The 24519-nt window shown below is 41.1% G+C and overlaps 1 protein-coding gene across 12 annotated transcripts in view; it reads left to right on the top strand.

The window, feature by feature from the left end:
- Positions 1-24519, top strand: part of UGGT2 (UDP-glucose glycoprotein glucosyltransferase 2) — a 413106-nt gene that overhangs the window by 187794 nt on the left and 200793 nt on the right. For all 12 annotated transcript variants that reach the window (XR_005588059.1, XR_005588057.1, XM_039499669.1 and 9 more), the window contains 2 exons: positions 10229-10328; positions 18496-18556. Coding sequence is in view for 10 of the 12 variants with exons in the window: in XM_039499669.1 (XP_039355603.1) it covers positions 10229-10328; positions 18496-18556 (161 nt within the window). In the remaining 2 variants the exon portion in view is untranslated. The remainder of the gene's footprint in view (positions 1-10228; positions 10329-18495; positions 18557-24519) is intronic.

Below are 24519 nucleotides of genomic sequence, written 5' to 3'. Positions count from 1 at the left end.
TTCTTCTCCTCCAAGTGCTTCAAAATGGATTCCTTGAGGACCAGCTTTATGATTTTTCTGGGGACAAAGGTGAGGCTGACCGGTCTGTAGTTCCCTGGATTCTCCTTCATCCCTTTTTCACCTGCCAGTCCTAGTTTCAGTCTCAGTACCTGCATGGGGCATATTGGAGAGACCCTTGGGCTGTGCGTAGCTGGGGCCTGGGCCATAGCAGTGGCCCTTTTGAAACATAGGGGACTTCCCCTCTCAATCAGGATTATCCGCACAACCACCTCACCTGGCTTCAACTACTTGGCAGCAGGAGCATCGACACTGTAAACACCAAAGCATTGGTACTGAGCCCGGCATTGAGCAGAGTCTGGATCCCTCTCAGCTGCAAGAGGAGCAGGAACTGGATCAGCCCCTGGTACCATTCTTCCTCATCCCCGATGAGACAACCGTGGTGGAACCTATTTCTCCACCTCCTGATGATTTTAAGACTCATCCGGAGTTGTTGAGGAGGATGGCTATGGCCCTAGATATCTACCTGAAGGTGGTCCAGGAAAAAATCCTACAAACTGGTGGTCATTCTGACTCCAGCTAGGATAGCTCCCCCAATAAATGAGGGTATCTCAGAGCATACCAGGGTCCTCAGGCAAACCCCAGCTTCCCTGCCTTCAACTGCAAAAAGAGTGGAGAGACGGTATTATGTTCCCTTCCAGGGGTTCAAGCACCTGTATAACCATCCTCCTCCAGGCCCCTTTGTAGTGGCAGCAGCCAATGAAAAACAGAGGCAGGGGCACTAGGATTCAACCCCAAAAGATTAAGAGGATAAGAAGCTGGACTTATTTGGGAGGAAGCCTTATTCCACAGATGAATTACATCTTTACATTGCATACCAGCAAGCTTTGCTGGTACATTGTGATTTCACCCTGTGGGATACACTTTTGAAGTTCATAAACAAGCTCCCAGATAAGGTAGTTGGATCATTGAGGAAGGTGGCATCTTCCAAGAGCTCATTTTAATGGGTAGGTCGACAGCAGGCTATCAGTTCCATGAATGCCATATTTTTCTTCTCCAATTTTTGCAAACCACCTGTCCCACTCCTGTCATACTTGGGCCCACATCACAGCAGATCAGTGTGTTCTAAGCATGGTAGAAGTGGGACATATACTTCATTTTATTTCTGCCTCCCCTCAGCCGCTTCACTGACACTTTTCAGACTTCTTTCATGAGGCAGTGTTATTGCAAGAGATACAATAGAGGCAGTCTCTTCTTTGTTCAGCGGAAAGGGGTTTTACTCCCAATACTTCCTGATCCTGAAGGCCTATTTTAGATCTAAGGTGTGTAGAAGGGCTCAGCCGAGGCTCATCCCTCCGCGGGGCTGTGGGGTATCCCACCGCCTCGCACTAGGTCGCTCTGGGCCCAAGCCCTGGGTTAGGGCGGGGCAGCAAACACGCAGTCAGGAGCTCGGGCCCTTAGGCAGGGGCTGAGCCAATAGTTCAATATGAGCCCTGGCCCTAGGTCAGGGTGGGGCAGCAAACACACAGTCAGGAGCTCCGGCTTCTGAGTGTCTGGTGCGAGGGGGAGACTGCCACCCGTGAGTGGGGTGGCAGGGGGGACGCAGGCCCACCCACTCCACTGCCTCCCAGCCCGGGGCCCTAGCAGCGGCAGAAGACTCGCTGCTGCGTCAGTGGGGATCCTGACCGCAACACACTGATATTGGTTCCGACTCTGCTGCGGCCAGGCCAGGGTCGGCTGCCCCAGGGCTACTTCCAGACTCCCCCTCATAAGGTACCTGGGTTTGGCTGGCGTCCTCGGCGGTTCCCAGCACCATTGGTTACTCCGGGTAACTAGCGAAGGGTAGGCTCGGCTGCTCCTCAGGGTAGCTGGCGAGGGGTAGGCGCGGCTCCTCCTCAGGGTAGCTGGTGAGGGGTAGGCTCGGCTGGCCCGGCCAGTCGTCGGGTCAGCCGCAACCTGCTGGCGTCCCCTCTGGAGCTAGACCACAGGCATCTGGCCTCTCCGGCGGCTGGCTTTCAACTGAGCTTTGCAGCGGGGCTTTTCTATTTCCTTTCCTGCGCCATGACCTATGGGGTATCCCACTGCCTTGCTACAAGGTGTTAAAACAAGTTCCTGAAAAAATCAAAATTCCTGATGGTCACTCTAGTTTCCGTTAGTCCCCTGGCTCCAAGGAAGGAATAATATGCTGCTATGTACTTAAAGGGCACCTACTTTCACCTGTCAACTCAACGCCACAGAAAAATTCTGAGATTCACTGTCAGTATCCACCAGTATTAGTTTACAGGCCTCCTCTTTGGTCTTAGCTGCCTCACATGTTTTTACAAAGCCTATGGTGGTAGTAGCAGCATTTTCCCAGAGGTTACGGTCCATATATTCCCTTTCCTGAATGACTGGTTGATAATCCAGATTGCAAGTGCTGTTCAGCCTTTGCATAATCTGATCCATCTTGGACGTGCTGGGTCTGTTGATCAACTCAGACAAGTTGGTCCTGGTCTCAACAGCAGCTAGGGCCTTGCTACCCCAGAGAAGGTTTCATACAATGTGAAGCTTCATTCTGGACTTAAAGGCTTATCCTCTCTGGTGAGAAATTGTTTATGGCTGCTAGGGCACATGGCAGCTTGTACTTATGTGGTCCAGTGTTCCAGACTGCATCTTAGACTCCTTCAGGGCTAGGTGACAGAGGTGTATTCTCGAAGAAGGCACCACCTAGACATGTTAGTATGCATACCAAATCACATTTTAGCCTCCCTAGATTGGTGGATAGAGATGATTAATGTCTGCAAAGGAGTTCCTTTTGCCCCACCTCCACAATCTTTTACCTTAGTCATGGGTCCCTCTGACCTGGGATGGGGGCTCACCTGGGACCCCTGCAGAGTTTCCAGTCTTCCCAAGATCTCAATCTGCATATCAGCATCAGGGACCTGTGGGCAATTCATTTAGCTTGCATGGTATTCCTTCCTTGCATAAGGGGAAGGGGTGTATTGGGATCGACCAACAATTCAATGTAAACAAGCAGGGAGGAGCCCAGTTCTCTCTACTCTGTCATGAAGCAGTCCTGCTCTGGGACTTCTGCATCAGCAACTTTATTCTTCAGAAAGTGACCCACCTCCCAGGGGCTCGGAGTATGCTGGCAGATCACATGAGCAGACTGTTTATTGATCAGGAGTGGTCCATTCACCCAGTTATAACAAGGTCTATTTTCCAGCTCTGGGGAACTTGCCAAGTAGATCTGTTTGCAACAAAGGACAACACAAAATGTCACTGGTTCTGCTTCAGAGCTGGACACAGCCCAGGTTCATTGATGAATGCTTTTCTCCTGCCATTTTCAGAGGCTCTGCTGTATGCTTCTCCCCCCATCCCTCTTCTGCCCAGAACTGTGCAAAGTCAAATTGGACAAGGCCCATCTCATACACATTGCTCTGGCATGTCTAAGTGGAAGAGGTTTTCTATCCGGTTGAGGCTAAAAGGGGTCTCCCCTATTCTTGCTTTTATTCATCATGTGCTGAACTGTCTTTTTTATCTGACAACATCAAGGATTGGCGATTAGCTCGATCAGGGTTCACTTAGAAACTATATTGGCATTTCCCTCACCTGTGAGCAACTGCTCTTTTTCTTATCCCAGCCTGATGGGTATAATGTTTTTAAAGGATTTGGATAGACTGTTTCCTCATGTACAGAGCCCTGTTCCATCATGGAGTCTGAATCTAGTCTTAACAAAGCTGATGGGTCTCCACTTTGAGCTTCTAGTGACCTGGTCTCTGTTGCACCTTTCAGTGAAGGTAGCATTTTTAGAAGTGATTGTATTGGCCAGGCCAGTAGGGGAATTGAGGGTGTTTAGTGTCATATTTTCCCTATACGCTTTTTTAAAGCAGATAAAATCTACCTTCAGCCTCATCCAAGTTTTCTTATGAAAGTGGTCTTCACTTTTCATGTCTCTAAGCAGTTTTCTTATCAACCTTCTTCCCAAAGCCTGACAGTAATAAGGGAGAGGGGACACTGCACACTGTAGACATTAGAAAAGTGTTACCATTTTATCTGGAATGGACTAATCCTTTTAAATCTTTGTTTTGTTTATTGCATTTTTAGACAGAATGAAGGGTAGTCTGGTTTCCATGCAAAGGGTTTTGTCATAGATATCTGGTTTTATTTGCCCGTGTTTACCAGTTGGCTAACATGAAGCCAGCACATAGAATGTTGGGTCATTCAACTAGATCCCAAGCAGCCTCTGCGGCATTTCTGACTCTCATGCCCATATTAGACATTTGCAAAGTGGCAACCTGTTCATCATGTCACACATTTGACTCTCACTACACAGTCTCTCAACAGTATAGAGATTATACTAAATTAGGACGAGTGGACCACAAGTTCCTGTTCAAATAGACTCCAAACCCACCTTCAGATGGGTCTGTGTGTGAGTCACCTACAAGTGGAATGGACACTTGCAATCACTTGAAGAAGAAAAAACAGTTGTTAACCTTTCCATAACTGTTGTTGTTAGATGTGTTGCATATGTCCCTCCCATGACACAACCTCATTCTCCTCTCTGTTGGAGCCATTGGGGTAGGAAGGAACTGAATGGCTTCGGGGTGGCCCAGTCCTTAATGCATGTGCAGTGTACGTGAGACAACAGAGAATGCTGAGGCTGCCCCAACGGGTACCACCAACGGTAAAAACTCTTTAACACCTGTGCACTGGTGCACACAAATATCTACAGTGGAACATGGACACTTGCAACACATCTCAAAAAACAAGTTATGAAAATGTTAGTAATGTTTTTTTCTCAAAATCTCATTGTCCAGAGAGATATTTTTCTTTTATAAAGTGTCCATTAATTTCGTAATTGGTCCACAGCTCTTCTTGACTATCCCTCCTCTTTTAATTTAAATCACTCCTGAAGTCTCATTTCATCCATGACTGCAAGAAACGAGTTGATTAATTCATCCACTTGTCTATTTCTTTATTTATCTTGTGAGTGAACTACATATTTTATGTGAGGGATGGGGTTTATTGCCATTAGAACTGAAGTTGGGAATTGCTGTGGAGGGAACATGAGGTGGTTTAATTGTGGGAGGAAGATGGGAGAGAGAAATTTAACATGTTTGCCTTTTTTTTTTTTTTAAGAAACCAAAAGTTAACTAATAAGACATATAAGATTTTTTTTAAATAATTGGAAATATACCTATCTCCTAGAACTGGAAGGGACCTTGAAAGGTCATTGAGTCCAGCCCCCTGCCTTCACTAGCAGGGCCAAGTTCTCATTTTTGCCCCAGATCCCTAAGTGGCCCCCTCAAGGATTGAACTCACAACCCTGGGTTTAACAGGCCAATGCTCAAACCACTGAGTTATCCCACCCCCCTAACATCACCCTTATTATTCTCCTTGTATATTATATTCCTTTCCCCCACATTCATGTGTCTTTGTTGTCTGATATTATATGATTTTTGTGCTAAGAAATGTCTTTCTTCTTTGAATAGCATCCCTATGGGTGGTTGCATTCCTTTGCTGCTGATCGGAGAACTTCGGTAGCAGTGTCCATTAGGCCCGCACATGCGCTGTTTCTCCTTGTGCCCCTGTCTTTCCTCCTCCTGATCAAGGGATCACACCCGAGAGTCTTAACAGACCACATAGCATGTATATACTATATAATTCGACAAGGGGGAGCCAGATCACCCTACCTCTGTGCAGAGGCAATGAGACTGTGGAACTGGTGCATCACCTATGATGTCACACTACCAGCGGCTTACCTTCTGGGCACTCAAAACTTGATAGTGGACAGTCTCAGTCACAAATTCCCACATGACCACAAGTGGGAGATAAACCCAGTGGTACTTCAGTACCTATTCAGGCAGTGAGGGGCATCGACCATGGACTTGTTCACCACTTACCTGAACAAGGAATGTCCACACTACTGCTCCAGAGTAGGGATGGGACAACACTCACTGGGCGAGACTATCCCTCCTCTTTGAGTGCTTGCATGTGTCCATTGCAGTGTAGTTGTGTGCACACCCTGAGCACAGCTTCTGGAATTTTTTCCCTTAGTGGTATCTGTTGGGTCAGCTTCAGTGCCGTCTGGTGTCGCATGCTTGTAGCACTGGAATAAAGGGCCCTCCTGACCCTGTTCCCCTTCAGTTCCTGCTTACCTCCCGTGACAGTTGTTGGAACCCCTCATTGCTTAGGCAATCCTTCTCTTAGTGTTTTTTCTTCCAAATGTAGTGTTAATAGTTCTTGTAGTTTAGTTTTAGTACTTTATAGATCTTAGATAGTTTGGACACTTCCTCACTTGGATAGTACTGGGACATGCCTCTGTCAATGGGGTTTAAGCCCTGTACCTCATGCAGTAAGCCTGTGCCTTTGAGCAACTCACATTTGAGCTTCCTCAAGTGTTTGGGGAAAGCTCAGAGGAAAGACCACTACCTAATCTGCAGGCATTTCAAGCCCTGGTCCGAGAAGGACTGAGCTGCACATTTGAAGGTCATCCTCATCCCAGTCCAAAGGATAGAGTTCATCAGTGCAGTACTCAATGCTGGCTTCAGCCATGTGCTTTTACAGTCAGCCTATCCTTGATCTCTGAACCCACCTCCGGTACAACTGCTTGTGAGTCACCTACGTTGGAATTGACATGTGCAAGCATTTGAAGAACCAAAAATGGTTACTAACCTTTCAGTAACTGTTGTTCTTCGAGATGTGTTGCACATGTCCATTCCAAAACCCACCCTCTGTCCCCGCTCTCGGAGGCTATCTACAAGAAGAAACCGAAGGGGAGTGGGGCCAGTAGGGCCCTTTATACCGGTACTATGAGCGCCCGAAACTGGAGGGCACTGGAGCCACTCCAATGGATAACACTAAAGGAAAAAATTCCAGCAGCTGTACTTCGGGTGTGCACATACCTACATTGGAATGGACATGGGCAACACATCTCAAAGAACTATAGTTACAGAAAGGTTAGTAATAATTTTTTCTCCCATGGGGCAGGGACCTTCTCTGTGCCTTTCCTCCATTTTCCCTACTGTCAAAACTCCTATTAAAAATAAAAAGAGAAGGACACATCATATTGATTGCTCCTTCTTGGCCAAGACTGACTTGGAACCCTTACCCGTTACAACTTGTAAGGTGCCTGCCAATCTCTCTCCAGACCATTCCTTACCTCGTCTCGCAGAACGAAGGATGCACCCTCTATCCCAACGTGGGGATTGTTTGCCTCAGGGCTTGGCTCCTTCATGGTTCCAGTGCATAAAGAACTCCTGCTCGAAGGAGGTACAAGGGGTATAATTACACAGTAGAAAGTCCTTTACATGTTGGACTTACCTAGAAAAATAGTCCTGGTTTTGGATTTGGTGTATTTCCCAACAAATCTCTCTAATATCTGCAACTTTTCAAAAGATCCTAGACTATGTACTAACTCTAAAATCTTTCCCTCAAGGTACACCTAGCATCTATAGCAGCCTTTCACTGTCTAGTAGATGGATACTCAGTGCTATCACACCCAGCGGCTAAACGATTCCTTAGGGGTAGAGTAAACCTTTTCCCACAACCCTGACATCTTACCCTCATGCAGGACCTAAACCTGGTATTGAAAGACCTGACTAGACCTCCCTTCAAACCTGTGGTCACCTGTTCACTTACATACCTTTCAATAAAAATGGCCTTCCTGACAGCAAACACTTCAGCTAGGAAAATAAGAGAAATAACAGCTCTGATGGCACATTCCGTCCCCTTCCCCCCCAGTATTTTTTCAGGACAAGCTTACATTCAGGCCACATCCAAAATTCTTCCCTAAGGTAACCTCCCCATTTCACATGAACCAGTTGATTCACCTTCCAATTTTCTACCTCAAGCCTCATCCAAAAACAGGGAGGCTATATTGCACACTCTAGATGTCAGAAGAGTCCTAGACTTTTACCTGGGTAGGACGAAGTCTTTCAGGAAATCTCCTAAACTTTTCCTCTCTGTTGTGGCAAGATCTAAGGACTTGTCAATATCATCCCAGAGACTCTTCAAACAGGTCTCGAACTGCATTAGACAATGTTATAAAATCCACAGCATGACCCCGCCAAATAATATTTGTGCACACTCCACGAGGTCGATCTCCTCATTCGTTGCCTTCTTCAAGAATGTCTCTATCTCAGAAATCTGTAGAGTGGTGACATGAGCATCAGTCCACACCTTCGCAGAACATTATGCGATCACTGGGAACTCTGCTTCCAATGCTTCTTCAGCTCCACAGTATTGTCATCTGTAACTGACCTGACTCCGAAGCCCCAGCCCTCTGGTAGGGATACTGTGTGGAAATCACCTACAGTGGAGCATCCATAGGGCCACTACTCAAAGAAGAAGTTACTCATCTTGTGCAGTAATGATGGTTCTTTGAGATTTGTCCCCCTCTCGGTGCTCCTCAACCTACCCTCCTCACTTCTGCTTCAGAGATCTTGTCAATGACTCTGCAGTAGAGAAGGAACTGAGGAGGGTTAGCCCGCACACACTGGCTAGCTTCATGGAGGGGTACTGGGAGAAACAGTGCATGTGTGGGCCTACAGACACTACTGAAGTTTTCCGATCAGCAGCGCAGCAATGCAAGCACACCTACAGTGGAACACCCATAGGGACACACTTCTTGAAGAATCATCGTTACACAAGGTGAGTAACTTCTTTGTGTGCCTAGCACCTGGTGGATATTGCCACCATCTAAACAATAATAACATAATAATAGTACTTCTGATTTAACTTTTGTTTTAGTTATTCTTTGTGGTTTTTTAACACATCATTTTGCACATTTTCTTTATGCTGCTAAACTTTGTTATTAAGAAGGGGTTTTTTTTCTGCTTCATGTGCTTCATTCATATGGGTAATGATGACTTCATTTCTTTTTGTCTGTTTGTCTGTTTTGTGTAACTGACATTTGCACATCTACTGCAACAGTAAAATATTTATTGTATATTTTATGGGTGCAGAATTGATCAATAAGACATGCCAGATATTCATTGAATTCTGAAACCTAGTATGCTATTTATTTTGCCCAGGTAATGAGTGGTGTTTTTCCATGTTCATTTTTTTTTAATAATTCTAGATAGGTCAGGCATATCTAATGCCTGCGGAAAATATGAAATCAAGAATTTAAAACACATGATGAAATAATAAATATTATTATAGGCGGAGCTCATAATGCCACCTATTATTAAGTCTTTCCCCACACTTCCCATTATAAGGCCCTATTTTCAGTTGTTGTAACTTTGCCAAACTTTAACCATTTGGTCTGAAATTTTCCATGCCAGGTATCTGCCTCAGGCTCTTTTTTTAAACAATTTCAGCCTAACCTAAAATTGTAAAATAAATAAATAAATAAAAAAATTAAAACAAAATATTATTTTACCCATTTAAACAATTTTCTGATGCCCTTTCTGTAGCATTCTCATGGTTTGGAGCAGGGACTTGAAATTTGTAAGGAGAATTGCCTTTGTGCTAGTAACGTAACTTCTGTCATCCCTGTGATAAAGTTATAAGCCTTTGAAAAATCACAGTTTGCACATGCTCAATAGAGAGTTGATAGAGCACAGCAGCTAAAATCCCCAAATATTTTATCCATTTGGAAATGTTCTGGGTCTGGTAAATTATGTGTTTCATCATCCTCTAGTGCTGGTCCACAAAGAGGATGACACACTAATATTGCTATCAGTTACTTCATTAGCTCAGGTGACAGAGGACTGTGCGGTGGATCTGAAGTTACCTTGCAGATTAGCCACATGGGTGTCAATGTGAGGCCATATGATGGAACTTCGGTTTTATCCGTCTACTTTCTTTTAAACCTAAGAAATTATACAAGACAACCCTAATTCTGTCATTTCATAACTTCTGTGTGCTTGACTTTACCCCTTAGTAATGTATGCAGTGTATTTGTAGCTGTGTTGGCTCCAGGATATTAGAGAGACAAGGTGAGTGAGGTAATATCTTTTATTGGATCAAATTCTGTTGGTGAGAGAGACAATCTTTCTAGCCAGACCTTTCCCAGACCTGAAGAAAAGCTCTATTTGGCTTGAAAACTTGTCTCTCTCACCAACAGAAATTGGTCCAATAAAAGATATTATCTCACTCACCTTGTCTCTAACCACCTTAATAATGTTCTTTTAATGCTGCTTTTTTCTGTCTAATTTAAATATAAAGAGTTCCAACTCTGTGTTTGCATGTTAAGAGTTTTACAATATAAGCTATGTTGATTTAGTGATTTTTTTTCTTACAGATCTAAGTTTTCAAGCAGCTTCTCAAATTATCTCCACCCCTGTTTATAGTGCCTTAAAGGTAATGAAAGACATTGCTCAGAACTTCCCAATAAAGGCCAGGTATGATAAAATTGCTTACTTTTTGAGTATCAGTTAATTATTGATTTATGTTTCTGTTTGAATTTAATGAATATTTTAGAGATTTTGGCCGAATTGTGCAAATAGATAATCATGGTCTTGTACAGTTACTCTTGGAAGGAGTCCAAGTGACTTCAGTGAGAGCAGAGTAACTGTTAGAACTGGAGCAGCGATCTGCGGCCAGTGGGAGCCGCGATCGGCCAGACCTGCAGATGGGGCAGGCAAACACACCGGCCCGGCCCGCCAGGGGCTTTCCCTACACAAACGGTGACCCATCTTTGAGAAACCCTGTGTTAGAAGGACTGAGGATCAATCTCTTAGTGATCTTCTGTCTGGTGCATGGAGACCTTTACAAAGTAAGGGCTTGATCGTTCAAACACTTACATATGTGAATAACTTTGCTCATGGGATTGGTCCTGTTTATCTCAATGGGACAGATGGATTTCCCAGGTTTCCTCTATTACAGAAACCAATTGTCTTGTTGCACTGCCATAGCTCTGCTCATGTAAAAGGTTGCTGTTTCTGTGAGCCAGTCATGCGTTGTCACTGAGAAATTTTTTTGTGTCACATACTGTGTGTCACAGCTTGTCCCACAGTTTTTTAAAGTGAATTATTGAGATAAGTATGATGCTAAATAGGGTTCTCTGGTTGAGACTGTCTCACAACATATTACAACTCCTAATTTAAGGATCTCCTTTCGTTTTATTGTCCCCTTTGTTTTTCTGTTAAAGAAAAACTGCAGTGTAACATAAAAGCTACTTCAATCATATCTAATTGCAAATAAGATTAAATAACTTTTTTTAAATGCCAAAATATAATTGCAAAGAAATATAAAGCAGCCAGTTTGGTATAAGTGAACACTTGGAAAAATACACCTCATCATTAGAAAGCAAGGAAAAAGGTACATGAGTTGTAAGGCTCATTCTATTCTTACTTTTAAAAAATGGTTAAGTGCAAGGGACATTATCATCAAGTTAAAAATCATCAAGTTAAAAAACCTTGAAATCATCAAGTTTTAAAAAAGAATTAAAACTAATTCCAGGTACTATACCAGTCCCAGCCCCTGCAAGTTTTTGTGTTTCTCCAACCACATTTGCCTGTTTTTTTCTCTTAAAGACAATAACAGGGTTCAAAAAAGAACTACCGTACATACTCATTCATTAGCCTGTTTGTTTATAAGCTGACCCCCCAAAATGGATAAGTAAAAATAGCAAAAACTGTAGGACCCTTTCAGAAGCCAACCCTATATTTCAGGGGTTGGAAACCTTTGGCTCCCAGCCCATCAGGGTAAGCCGCTGGCGGGTCAAGACATTTTGTTTACCTGGAGCATTACAGGCATGGAGCCCCTCAGACGCTCCAGGTAAACAAAGCAACAATGTATTAGATATTCAATTCAATTCAATAATTCCATAGAGTTTAAAGTCATCAAATTTTGGGGTAGACCTGTTTATAAGCTGACTCCTGCTCTTTGATGTGTCAAAAATATTCAGCTTATGAGCGAGTATATACGGTAGATAAATTCATGGAGGATGGGTCCATCAGTGGCTATTAGCCATTATTGGCAACGATGGTGTCCCTAGCCTCTGTTGGCCAGAAGCTGGGAATGGGTGACAGGGATGGATCACTTGATGATTACCTGTTCTGTTCATTCCCTCTGGGGCACCTAGCATTGGCTACTGTCAGAAGACAGGATCCTGGCTAGATGGACCTTTGGTCTGACCCAGTATGGCTGTTCTTATGATGTTAAATAAAGTGTTTGTCTTCCCTTTTGCTGTGTATGACAGGGGAAATAGACTGTAATGAAAATAGACATAAACAGACAAGAAATAAAAATAGATTCTATCACTCTAATTTTTTTTAGTTATACAAATCTTTGATATTACTTTTAACACTAAGTTAAAATCAGATAAAATATTATTTTTAAATTGATGGGTGTGTGCCTATAGCAGTCTTAAATTGAAAAAACTCATCAAGTAAAAAGAATTCATGTATTCTGATTCTCCACTGACATAACCTGTCATAAATGATGAGTAATTCTGCTGAAGTCAGTGGAGTTGAATGAGTAAATCAGAGAAGAATCAGGCCCATTGAACAAAATAAATTACATTTTCTAACTTGAATTAGCAATGATACTTTAATAGTTCAACTGAAATAATTTTAATAATAAAATTTACTTTTCATTATTTATACTATTTATTTTTTTGTACATCACCCATGTTGGACAATGAAAGTGGAGTATTAATTTTCTGGCTATCATGAACTAGCGCAATTCTGCAAAGTTTGGGTTGTAAGAACATAAGAACATAAGAAAGGCCGTACCGGGTCAGACCAAAGGTCCATCTAGCCCAGTATCTGTCTACCGACAGTGGCCAATGCCAGGTGCCCCTGAGGGAGTGAACCTAACAGGCAATGATCAAGTGATCTCTCTCCTGCCATCCATCTCCATCCTCTGACGAACAGAGGCTAGGGACACCATTCTTACCCATCCTGGCTAATAGCCATTTATGGACTTAGCCACCATGAATTTATCCAGTCCCCTTTTAAACATTGTTATAGTCCTAGCCTTCACAACCTCCTCAGGTAAGGAGTTCCACAAGTTGACTGTGTGCTGCGTGAAGAAGAACTTCCTTTTATTTGTTTTAAACCTGCTGCCTATTAATTTCATTTGGTGACCCCTAGTTCTTGTATTATGGGAATAAGTAAATAACTTTTCCTTATCCACTTTCTCAACATCACTCATGATTTTATATACCTCTATCATGTCCCCCCTTAGTCTTCTCTTTTCCAAACTGAAGAGTCCTAGCCTCTTTAATCTTTCCTCATATGGGACCCTCTCTAAACCCCTAATCATTTTAGTTGCACTTTTCTGAACCTTTTCTAGTGCTAGAATATCTTTTTGAGGTGAGGAGACCACATCTGTACACAGTATTCGAGATGTGGGCGTACCATGGATTTATATAAGGGCAATAATATGTTCTCAGTCTTATTCTCTATCCCCTTTTAATGATTCCTAACATCCTGTTTGCTTTTTGACCGCCTCTGCACACTGCGTGGACATCTTCAGAGAACTATCCACGATAACTCCAAGATCTTTTCCTGACTCGTTGTAGCTAAATTAGCCCCCATCATGTTGTATGTATAGTTGGGGTTATTTTTTCCAATGTGCATTACTTTACATTTATCCACATTAAATTTCATTTGCCATTTTGTTGCCCAATCACTTAGTTTTGTGAGATCTTTTGAAGTTCTTCACAATCTGCTTTGGTCTTAACTATCTTGAGTAGTTTAGTATCATCTGCAAACTTTGCCACCTCACTGTTTACCCCTTTCTCCAGATCATTTATGAATAAATTGAATAGGATTGGTCCTAGGACTGACCCTTGGGGAACACCACTAGTTACCCCTCTCCATTCTGAGAATTTACCATTAATTCCTACCCTTTGTTCCCTGTCCTTTAACCAGTTCTCAATCCATGAAAGGACCTTTCCTTTTATCCCATGACAGCTTAATTTACGTAAGAGCCTTTGGTGAGGGACCTTGTCAAAGGCTTTCTGGAAATCCAAGTACACTATGTCCACCGGATCCCCCTTGTCCACATGTTTGTTGACCTCTTCAAAGAACTCTAATAGATTAGTAAGACACGATTTCCCTTTACAGAAACCATGTTGACTATTGCTCAAGAGTTTGTTTTTCTATGTGTCTGACAATTTTATTCTTTACTATTGTTTCAACTAATTTGCCCGGTACCGACGTTAGACTTACCGGTCTGTAATTGCCGGGATCACCCCTAGAGCCCTTTTTAAATATTGGCGTTACATTAGCTAACTTCCAGTCATTGGGTACCGAAGCCGATTTAAAGGACAGGTTACAAACCTTAGTTAATAGTTCCGCAACTTCACATTTGAGTTCTTTCAGAACTCTTGGGTGAATGCCATCTGGTCCCGGTGACTTGTTAATGTTGAGTTTATCAATTAATTCCAAAACCTCCTCTAGTGACACTTCAATCTGTGACAGTTCCTCAGATTTGTCACCTACAAAAGCCAGCTCAGGTTTGGGAATCTCCCTAACATCCTCAGCCGTGAAGACTGAAGCAAAGAATCCATTTAGTTTCTCCGCAATGACTTTATCGTCTTTAAGCGCTCCTTTTGAATTTTGATCATCAAGGGGCCCCACTGGTTGTTTAGCAGGCTTCCTGCTTCTGATGTACTTAAAAAACATTTTGTTATTACCTTTGGAGTTTTTGGCTAGCCGTTCTTCAAACTCCTCTTTGGCTTTTCTTATTACACTCTTGCATTTAAGTTGGCAGTGTTTGTGCTCCTTTCTATTTGCCTCACTAGGATTTGACTTCCACTTTTGTAAATATTGTAGACAAATATTTAAATCAAAACACAAAACTGTATTTGTCAAATTAAAATTAAAAAGTGACATTTGTATCCAAAAATGGTCCTTTTATGTAAAAGAAAAGTTTAAAACTTTAGAAGTGTCCTTTTCCCAGGCTTTCTAGCGGTGAGCTTCATTTTCATGTCTCATTCTGTTTCCTAGAAGAAAGGTCAGCATGAGTTAGTATTTATGAAATAACATCTTCTAATTTAAGAGAGGCCAGTTCATTTGACAGTTTGCAGACAGTGAAACAAGTGACATGCTTGGAAGATTAAAAAAAAATACAGCTTTTTTTTGTTAGTTGACATGCAATTTACCAGTTTGTAAGTATCTGGCTATTACATAATTCTATAACAATATGCAGTACTAGTACATACCTTGAGTTTCCTGATATCCATGCATAATTTACAAATTTTAATATTTTGAGCATATTAAAAGTTATACTTTTAATAAGCATTTATCTTAGTGGTATATATTTACATTTTATCCAGATGAAAGAGAAAAAGATTAATCATAGATTATTAGGGTTGGAAGGGACCTCAGGAAATCATCTAGTCCAACCCCCTGCTCAAAGCAGGATCAATCCCCAAATCCCTAAATGGCCCCTCAAAGATTGAACTCACAACCCTGGGTTTAGCAGCCCAATGCTCAAACCACTGAGCTATCCCTCCCCCGTTAATAAAGAAAGACAAACACCGCAACAGTTTAAATATTACAAAAACCTTCTGAAAATGACTTAGTAGTCTTATTAATAACCACTTAGCTGCTGATGGAGGTTAATTTAAGTCTCGATGGGTGGGGTTCTGGAATGTTCATTGACCTCACTGTACTGCTTTGTATGTCCTAATGTTCTCCCCTTACACATTTAACTTATATGCATCATAATAAGTAATTACAGTTTGGTTAAAATGATGCTTTCTGAATAAACATATCTACTTGTGCATCGCTGTACTGTATACTCTTCTCTTACCCATTTTTCAGATTCCTTTATGTTGTTTGGAGCTCATTTTATTATTTTTAAATTTGTTGTTTATAATAGTGAAAATGGAAAGTACTAAAACTGAAAAGTCTGACCGTTAGTATAACATAGCATAACCAGAGATAAATCGTCTATTATACATTTCAGTTCAGTATCTTTCATGTATCTTTAAGTATCTTTTATGCATCATTGCTAAATATTTTGTGTATTTTGTCAGCTTTAAGTGCTCATCTCTATTTACAAAAACACAATACTTCATTTTATTAGCATGTCCATGATGACATTTTGACCACTTTTGACATCTCTTCCACAAGCGGTTTTACATCTTCTTCCATGCTCCCTCTTATGCATGAAATGTTCTTCTCAGTTCTCCACTACTGTCCTCTCCCCTTCAAATTTTTTTCATAACCTGCCTCCCCCGAAAACATGACACCATGCCTAATGATAATAGCTAGGCACAGGGACAGTTAGTGATTCATTAATATCATCTGTTGTTCACTTGTCTTATCTTATTACAAAAAAACCCACCCTACAAGCATTTAAGATAACACATGTGATGTTAGGTTCCTGTTAATGTCATGACAGCTTTGTCTGCTCTTTTCCCCCTTCCATAGTGTTCTGCCTCTATTTTTCTGTGTCTTCTCTATTTAGATTGTAAACTCCTTGGACAGGGACTGTGTTCTGATTTGTAGCTAGACATGATGGAGCACTGATTCTGCTTGAGGCCTCTAGGAGCTAATTTTATACTACCACTACTACTAATAATAATAATACAATAATAATAATAATAAACTACAAATTATGCCAAATGTAGTCAGATTCAAATAGGACCAAGTTATTTTTTCTTAAACAGTGACTAGCTACTTCATGACTGTTTGAAAGTATTCATACACGGCCAGAATGGTATTTACTGTGTTGGTGTTTACATGTTTCGCTCTTCAGTTTTTAGCTTTGTGATTTGTCCTACTTATTTAGTGGCTAAATTATTCCTTTGGCTAAATTAACTCTCAGTATTAATTCCCATCAGTTACAGAAATACTTTCTGATGGGGGAAAATGTTATATAAGCTATGTCTCTAAATGATGCTTATTGCTGGTAGCAGGCTCTCTCAAAACTCTGTGCTGCAGAGCCAATTGCTTTCAGGCTTTTAGCTTAATGGTGTTTTTTTCCTATCCCTTGTGCTTCATTTCTCAATTGGGTGTTTTGCTGGCATCGTTAAGCTAGTTTGAGGTGTTCTTATCAATCCTTGTGCTTATATTTTCTTTATTATAAATTTTTCATTTAAATCCGTTTTCATTTTTGAAAGAAATTATTATTCTATATCGTTTCCATTCTTGCTCTCCTGCATTAAAATTTTATACTTAAAAAAAAAATAAAAAAATAAACATTTGACACAGATAATAGGATATTTAGTGTGTTTGTGTATGCATAGAGAATAAACGTGGTTGTGTGGTTATAAAAGTTTTATAAGGATGAATTTGGGATGACTGTATTATTCATGAGATGTGAAGGCACGAGTGAGTATTCACATCTTCCCAAACAATTACTGACATCAACATCTTTATAACACACAATCTAGTCTGTATTTTTGTAGCTTTCTCTCTGAGATCATAGACCCTGAGTTGTTCCTCTTCACTCCCTTTGACAGGCAGAATGATAACTATTTACCATCTAGGAATTTTTTGTCCTCTATAGCTCTTACTTCTGTTTTTTTCCAATTTTATTCCTGCCTCATATAGGACAGTGACTGCCTTAGTGTTGTCTTGCCACCATTTTCTTCCTTTAGAAATTTATTATCTGAAAGCATGGAATAAGAGAAAGCTAAATCAAAGAAAAAAAAACTCATCTGTACATCTTGCAGGTATTGAGGCTTTAAGTTGTCCTGTTCTCACTATGAGAAGAATATTTTACCATAAGGAGCAAGGCAGTAACTGACACGCTTTCTGGGGAGGTGTCAGGCAATCAAGACTTCTTAGCATGTTCAAAGGGAAGTAAAGCTTATTTGTGGAAACTGAGGTTGTCCCCACACCATCTCAGAAGTAATCGTTTTCTCTGACTTTCACTATATTCATGTTTCACTAATGAATCCATCCTTGCCCTGAAGTGTTAGAATGGGTTCATGAGTCTTTCTGGCAGCTAAATCTCAAAAAAGAAAGCTTTGTTTGTCTTTGCAAAAAATGAACTAAAAAGCCTCTGACAGCCTCTTGAGGCAGCATGATATACTTCCTGCACTTTTTCTAGTGGTCTTTGTTGAAGATGGATTATATTTTCAGAGGCATATTTTCACATCCATGAAATAAAGTTGGTAAAGCCTTCCACAACTTTCTTAAATGGTGAAGGGAGCCAAACTATGGTTGCTGTAGATATAGGAAAAAGTTTGTGAATAAGTAAAGATACCCATTATTAATAATACTTTGAACTTGTAATTGGTTGTTCATAACACTTTCCAATAGCCTAACGTCAAAACTGAGAGCTTCAGACCACTTTGATTTAGTTGCCTAGATATGGAGGTAAATAACTTTAACATCCAGATTTGAAATTATGAAGTAAGAGAATATATCTTGGATACTTAAGTAACTTCAGTATGTACAAAATGCTAGCTATTCCCTAAAATTAATATAAAGAAGGTGAAATAATATTGTAAATATTGAGGTAACCGTAAATGTTTAGATTTGGGATTTTTTTTTTAAGGCTGATCACGGTACCCCTTAAAATAACATATATTAGGTAAGGAAGAACGTTTGTTTAAATGTAGAATAGCTGAGTAATACCAATATTTTATTCCTACAGATCTTTGACCAGAATTCCTGTAAACCAACAAATGCGAAATGAAATAGAGAAAAATCAGAAGGTTTGCCCTTGTTCCTTGAATTATACATAAAGTGACTATCAAATTACAGCCATGGGACATTTTTGTATTAATGTAGCAACTTTTAACTGATTTCTAATAGAGGAGGAAATCATTTAAACATTTATTCTGTTCCTAAATTTAAGTAATTGATTTCTTTTTCTTCACTTCTCTTGTGTTTGATTCACTAACTATGCTCTGTCCTTAGTTAATGAAAGGACACGAGGCTGGTTTGTAAGACTGCTAAGCAACCCAACTCCCATTGAAATGAATGGGAGCTGCAGATACTCATCTTGTTGGGAAATCAGACCATTAATATTTAAGTAAACCTTATGGGGGGGGGGTTAATCTTAATTAAACTGTTTCAAACATATATTAGTAGAATATTTAAATGCATATATACAGTGTACATTTTTCTATCAAAAAGGTCACATAATTTATGAAGCATGTACTGTGTGAATTTTTGTACATAACATGCAGTTGTCCAAAAATTCCCATCTAGATGGATTTCTACTCTTTTGTCCATGCTTTCAAAGTGTGACCAAGTGAGAACCCCCTTAATTCTAAATGTTTCATAATACCCCTTCACTCATTATCCCAACATCATTTCCTTTATGAGCATATTGAGCAAAACCTGAGACCAGTTTTGTTCAACATCTTTATTAATGATCTGAATGATGGGATGATGGGATGGCTTGCACCCTCAGCAAGTTCGCAGATGACACTAAGCTGGGGGGTGAGGGTACAGAGTGACCTAGACAAATTGTGTTGCTAATGAAGAGACATGATTACAAGGTCTTCTGCCTGAGTAAAGATTATGGTTGTCTTCAGTGTAAAATATGTGCTTAGATGTCGCTCTGTACTTTCAGGTCTTTCAAAGAATGTACCTGAGAACCTTCTGTAAGGCACTGGCTTGTCCCCAGCCCTTAAAGGACCCACTACCATACTCAGCATCTTATTGTAAACAATTTTATTTTCCAAACATGAGCAAAATCAACAACCCAGTTCCTTAGCTCACCCTGGGCTACAGCTCCCAGGAGGTTTTCCCCTTTCCTTTAACTCCCTTCTGCTTCACAGCCTCTAGCAGGGTTCTTCCGTGCTCTTTTAAATGAGCACTGTCTCCCAGAGCTTTCTCCCTGGATGCCCTTCTCTTCTCCTCCCCCCGCCCCACCGGTTCCCACTGCTTCCCCTCCCAGAGGACTTTGGCAACCACTCCCTGTTGCTCTTGCTCATTGATCATCCCCCTTTCTTACTGAAAGCCTGGATGTTTATAGCCCCATCCAGGTGCTGCCCTGCCTCTTAGTTGGTCTACCTTAATTGCACCTGTTCTAGCACAAGGGAGCTGAAATTACTTCATTTCAAAGGACTAGTCATTCTCTACTTCAAAGTAACATCCAGACTTGATGTTTAAAGCTGGTTGTTACAAATTCCTGTCAGCCTGATTTAGTGCAGGTCCAGTGAAAAGATAAACCCAGTGTCAGCATTCTTATGTGTATAGAGTCCTGCAAGATCTGATTGCATTTGTGTCACTGGGACACAGCAGCACTGTCTTCTGAGTGTTAAACAAGACATAATCTCCAAAATTCTGTGCTCAATCTGTGCTAAGAGGGGAACAGTTGTCACCTGATTCCCAGCGAACATTGTTCTTGGCTTGCCAGCCATCTCTTTAAGCAGTGACTGTGTGATATTTGATTCTAAGCGGCTATAGCAAGAGTTATTGCATAATCTAATGACCTCTATCATTAGATTGTTTTTGCAACAGCCTTAATCCCAAAAAACAACATTCTCATATTGGACAAGTTGGAATCCACAGCACTGTGGAAGTTTTGGTGACACCAGCAATGAAATCTGTGACCTGTACCATAGCACATGATGCACATCCCATCTCAGTTACCAGTGGAACTTACTGTGACAGTAGTGTTAGCACAGCTGATGTCAATGCTTATTCTACCTGCACTGATCCTTCTACCACCCATGTTGATGCAGCTACCTACAAACTTTTTTGGAAATCAGGAGGAAAATTGCTGAAGATGAGCGCTCTACTTAAATTCTGAGGAGACTGATAACTTTTCAGCAACTATTTCCATATGAGAAGAGGACAAGGGTAATGACTTCCGTGGAGGATACAAACTTTCTCCACTTCTTGGAACTGAAGACTAAAGTTTCTGACTTGATTCTGATCCATGAACAAAAAATCAAACTCAATAAAAATAGGGCTAAGGTTGAAAATAAGTTTTAATGAATTTCAGCTAATACTCTAAAACAATTTTTTTTTTCTTTACAAAAATTCTGTTTACACCTTTAAAAGCCCAACCTGGGCAAGTTTGGAAATTAACAGCTAACAATTCAGCCTCTTTCCTACTAGACATACTCCATCATCGTACTCTCATTACAACGGACTTAAACTGTTCATCCAAACTTAATATTGTACTTTAAAACTTACAAAAATATGCAGAAGCCAAAATAACTAGTTACTGAATTCAGTATCTAGTCAGTTTATACTTAGACATACTTAAAAATAATTTTAAGTATTGCTCTTACAGAGCTATGGTCATGTGGGTGTAAGCAGTATGTAGTCCTTCAGTTTAGCCCTCCCTCAGCATTCCTTTTTTTTTTAATAATCCTCATTTAATGAGCTTCAAGTTAACACTATCTTTGTTTGACTGAAAGAGATTATGGAACCCATACTGTTTACAATATAAATTTGTAATTTCCCTAACACTTTTCTCTCTTACCCAAAAGTAGTAAATGGCCCTATTGCTCAACAAGGCCAGCAAAATAAATAAATTTGGAGTTGTAGTTTAGCTTTAGTTATACAAAAACAAACAAAAGGCAAGACCATCAAATAAAAACACCTCCCCCAAACAGAACAATTAAAAAAAACCCCAGATACGAGCAAATAATACCCATCTGGAATTAACTGACGAGGATAATTTAAAGGAAGGGACAGTAAAACATCAGTACTACAGCATATAACTTTAAAATAATAAAAAATAAATTATTTTGCATGAATAAAAGTTAGGCAACTTTCTAAACATCACCATTACAGTGCATTAAATTGTCATGCAACTTCTTGAGCTACAGTGCATCCATCTAGCAGCAGGGAAGATATGATCTCATGCTGTGCATAACTGAATGATTCCCTTCTCAGATAATGGAAGTTGAATAGAAAATGTAATGAGAGGAAATGACTAAAACATATTAAAGGTTGAAAACCATATGATTGAATGTAGTCAAAATGACATCCAACTGTAAGAGTCTGTACTAAGGAATGCTGTATGTGAATAATTCAAAATACCTGTTAAATACAACACATCTGCAAGTGCAGTAATTTGCCAACTATATGACTAGACCTTCTTCTTTTAGTATTGTTCGTATCAACCCCCACTTAGTGCCCTTAAAGGGCATAGATGTCCCTTCCAGTCTGTTGGACTTGATTAGAGAGCTGCAAAATGAAACCACTGCCTGTGTACATCTGGGGAATTGGGTGTCTGCACCTTTTAAATCAGTATCTGGTGTCAGGAAGGCCTGCATCTTGTTCCCTGCACTCTTTTGTTGGGCAATGGACTTAATGCATTCTGTCAGGTCCATAGGCATTAAGATTGGTGATCTCTGTTAATGAGAGAGGCCTTGACTACGTTTATGACATTGCTCTTTTGATACAGACCTCTGACAGGTTTCATAAGGCACTCCAACAAATGGAGGAGGAGTTAGCCAAGATTGGCCTCCATGTTTCATGGTCAAAGACAAAGCTGCAAAATCTAGGACCAGGTCCACCAGTGACTCCAATCTCTTTGAATAATGAAACAGCCATCTCCAGCTTTTGCTATTTGGGTTCTATACTCACCAGTTCCTCCAACTCTCACACAGAGGTTCTCCATTGCATTGGCATAGCAGCATCTGCCATGGGTCATTTACAATGAATACGGAATCAACATCATCTCAGCTCAACAACCAAGTTCAGGATCTATTCAAGCTGTATCCTCCCCATACTGCAAAAACCTGCAAAACCTGGAAACTACGCTGCTCAGACTGGGAAAGCTGGAGGCTTTCCACACAAAATGTGAATGCCAATGCATCTGTAATGCAGATGTTTATGGTCACTCTGGTCTACAAACTACCGGGGCCCTTGTCCTCAGACAGGGCCTTATGCTTTTTATACATGTGGGAATGCCACAAGATTTTCCAGTGAACGCTGTTCTCCAGGTGGCTTGTAACATCCGTAATACAATTCCACCAACCAAGAGGTAGAGGCAGCCAAGAGGCAGACCCCCTATTACATGGGTTCATCAAGTCTGTTCAGATGTTGGACTCTCGGGCTGTCGGGGCCTTGCAACCATGTAGGAACGGACCAAATGGCAAACAATCTCTATGGCCGACCATTTGGGTAAGTGTTGAAGAAGAAATCCCACTTTTGGAAGCTTAAAGACTCTCTGCATCAGAGTAGGAATGCCTTTGAAAGCAGTAATGTTGGGGCCAGATGGACGCTCCCTGATAGAGCCAAATGTCTGGTATGAAGTTACATAATGAGCCTCATGTCTAATCCTACCCAGTTCTCTTCCTACTGCAGTAACAGAGGACGAGGAAATCCTTTAGACTTATGTTTCCATGCCTTGTGACTGTTACCTCTAGTTTTAATTCTTGCTTTTTGTAGTTTTATTTAGTAGATTTTGTACCTCTTGAACTGGCCAGTTGCAATCTGTGCATTGTAGTTAACTCTGGTCTATTTGTAGATCCACGCATGTGGGACTCAGCACTGTGCCTTCAGTAATGGTGAGATTTCCACTGTGGGTGACCATACCTGCTACCATCAGTATGTGTAAGGGGGGTCCTCACCAAATGCCTGATCCATCTTGCCTGGCTTTCCCCCCAGAGCACTGGGAGGACTGTGAAAGCTGCTGCAAGAATTTTTTCACCCTTCAAACTGTTGCCAGCTCATCAACATTCCTCAGTTCCAATCACATCAGTGACCCATCCCCAGGCATTGCAAAAAGCTGGAATACTCTGTATCAACGCCTATGGTGAGAACCGATCCCGTGTCAGTTCTGTGAGCTGCCGCTCTATGGCCTTGGTTACCATTTGGGATGTACCTTCTCCTTTTCCTTTGGAACTAATTAAGGCTCTGCCCTCTGAAACTCTGCTTTCATCAGCGTGCAGTACTTACTCAGAGCCACTAGTTCACATATGAGTGTTCTAGAAGTTGATCTTGTTGCCATTGCTGATGGAGTCCGAGTTTTTCTCTAGAGGCTCTTGGGTCTAAAATCCACCCTTCGTGCCTGGGTCTTCATTCTCCAAGTCTGTGGGCTGAGCCCTAGCTCCCATGTTAGAAGATGCTGCAATTTCTGGGAGACCAGGTTATCCAACTTTGGCCTCCCCAACTCCTTTGAATATGACTAATGGCCAGCCATCTTGTCCTTATAGACTCAACATCCATTGGTCTGGTAGGCATATATCAATCAGCCTACTGAGGAAAGTCTCCTATTAAAAGCTTTGGAGAAACATGGACTTTCTTTCTCCTTTTTTTCCCCTGGAAGACCCATATGTTCATTGATATGATCAATGAGAACTTGTCCAACTTTCTGTTCTTATTTGAATGATGCCTGGTACCTCCTGAAGATGGTAACTGAAGATTCTTTGTGTCCGAAGGAGGTTTAGGAACAACCTGTGTGTCATCCATCTTCCTTCTTTCCTCATGTTAGTGTTCGTTCTTCTGCTACTTCACTTTGGCAGTACAGCAATTTTCATGACTTTCTCAGGTGGATGACACAGGCTCTGGACCTTCATAGATACCAAGGCCAGAAGGAACCATTATGATCATCTAGTATGATGTATAACACAGGCCATAAAACTTCCCTAGGATAATTCCAAGGGTTTTTTTGTTTTTTAGAAACATCCAAATCTTGATTTAAAAACTGGCTCCTGATGGAAAATCCTGCGTTCTTGTGGTCCAGGAGAATACTCACTTT

This window comes from Mauremys reevesii, linkage group 1 (assembly GCF_016161935.1).
Source record: "Mauremys reevesii isolate NIE-2019 linkage group 1, ASM1616193v1, whole genome shotgun sequence".
In the NCBI taxonomy this organism is placed as follows: domain Eukaryota; kingdom Metazoa; phylum Chordata; order Testudines; family Geoemydidae; genus Mauremys; species Mauremys reevesii.
This window is presented reverse-complemented; position numbering and strand designations above follow the sequence as displayed.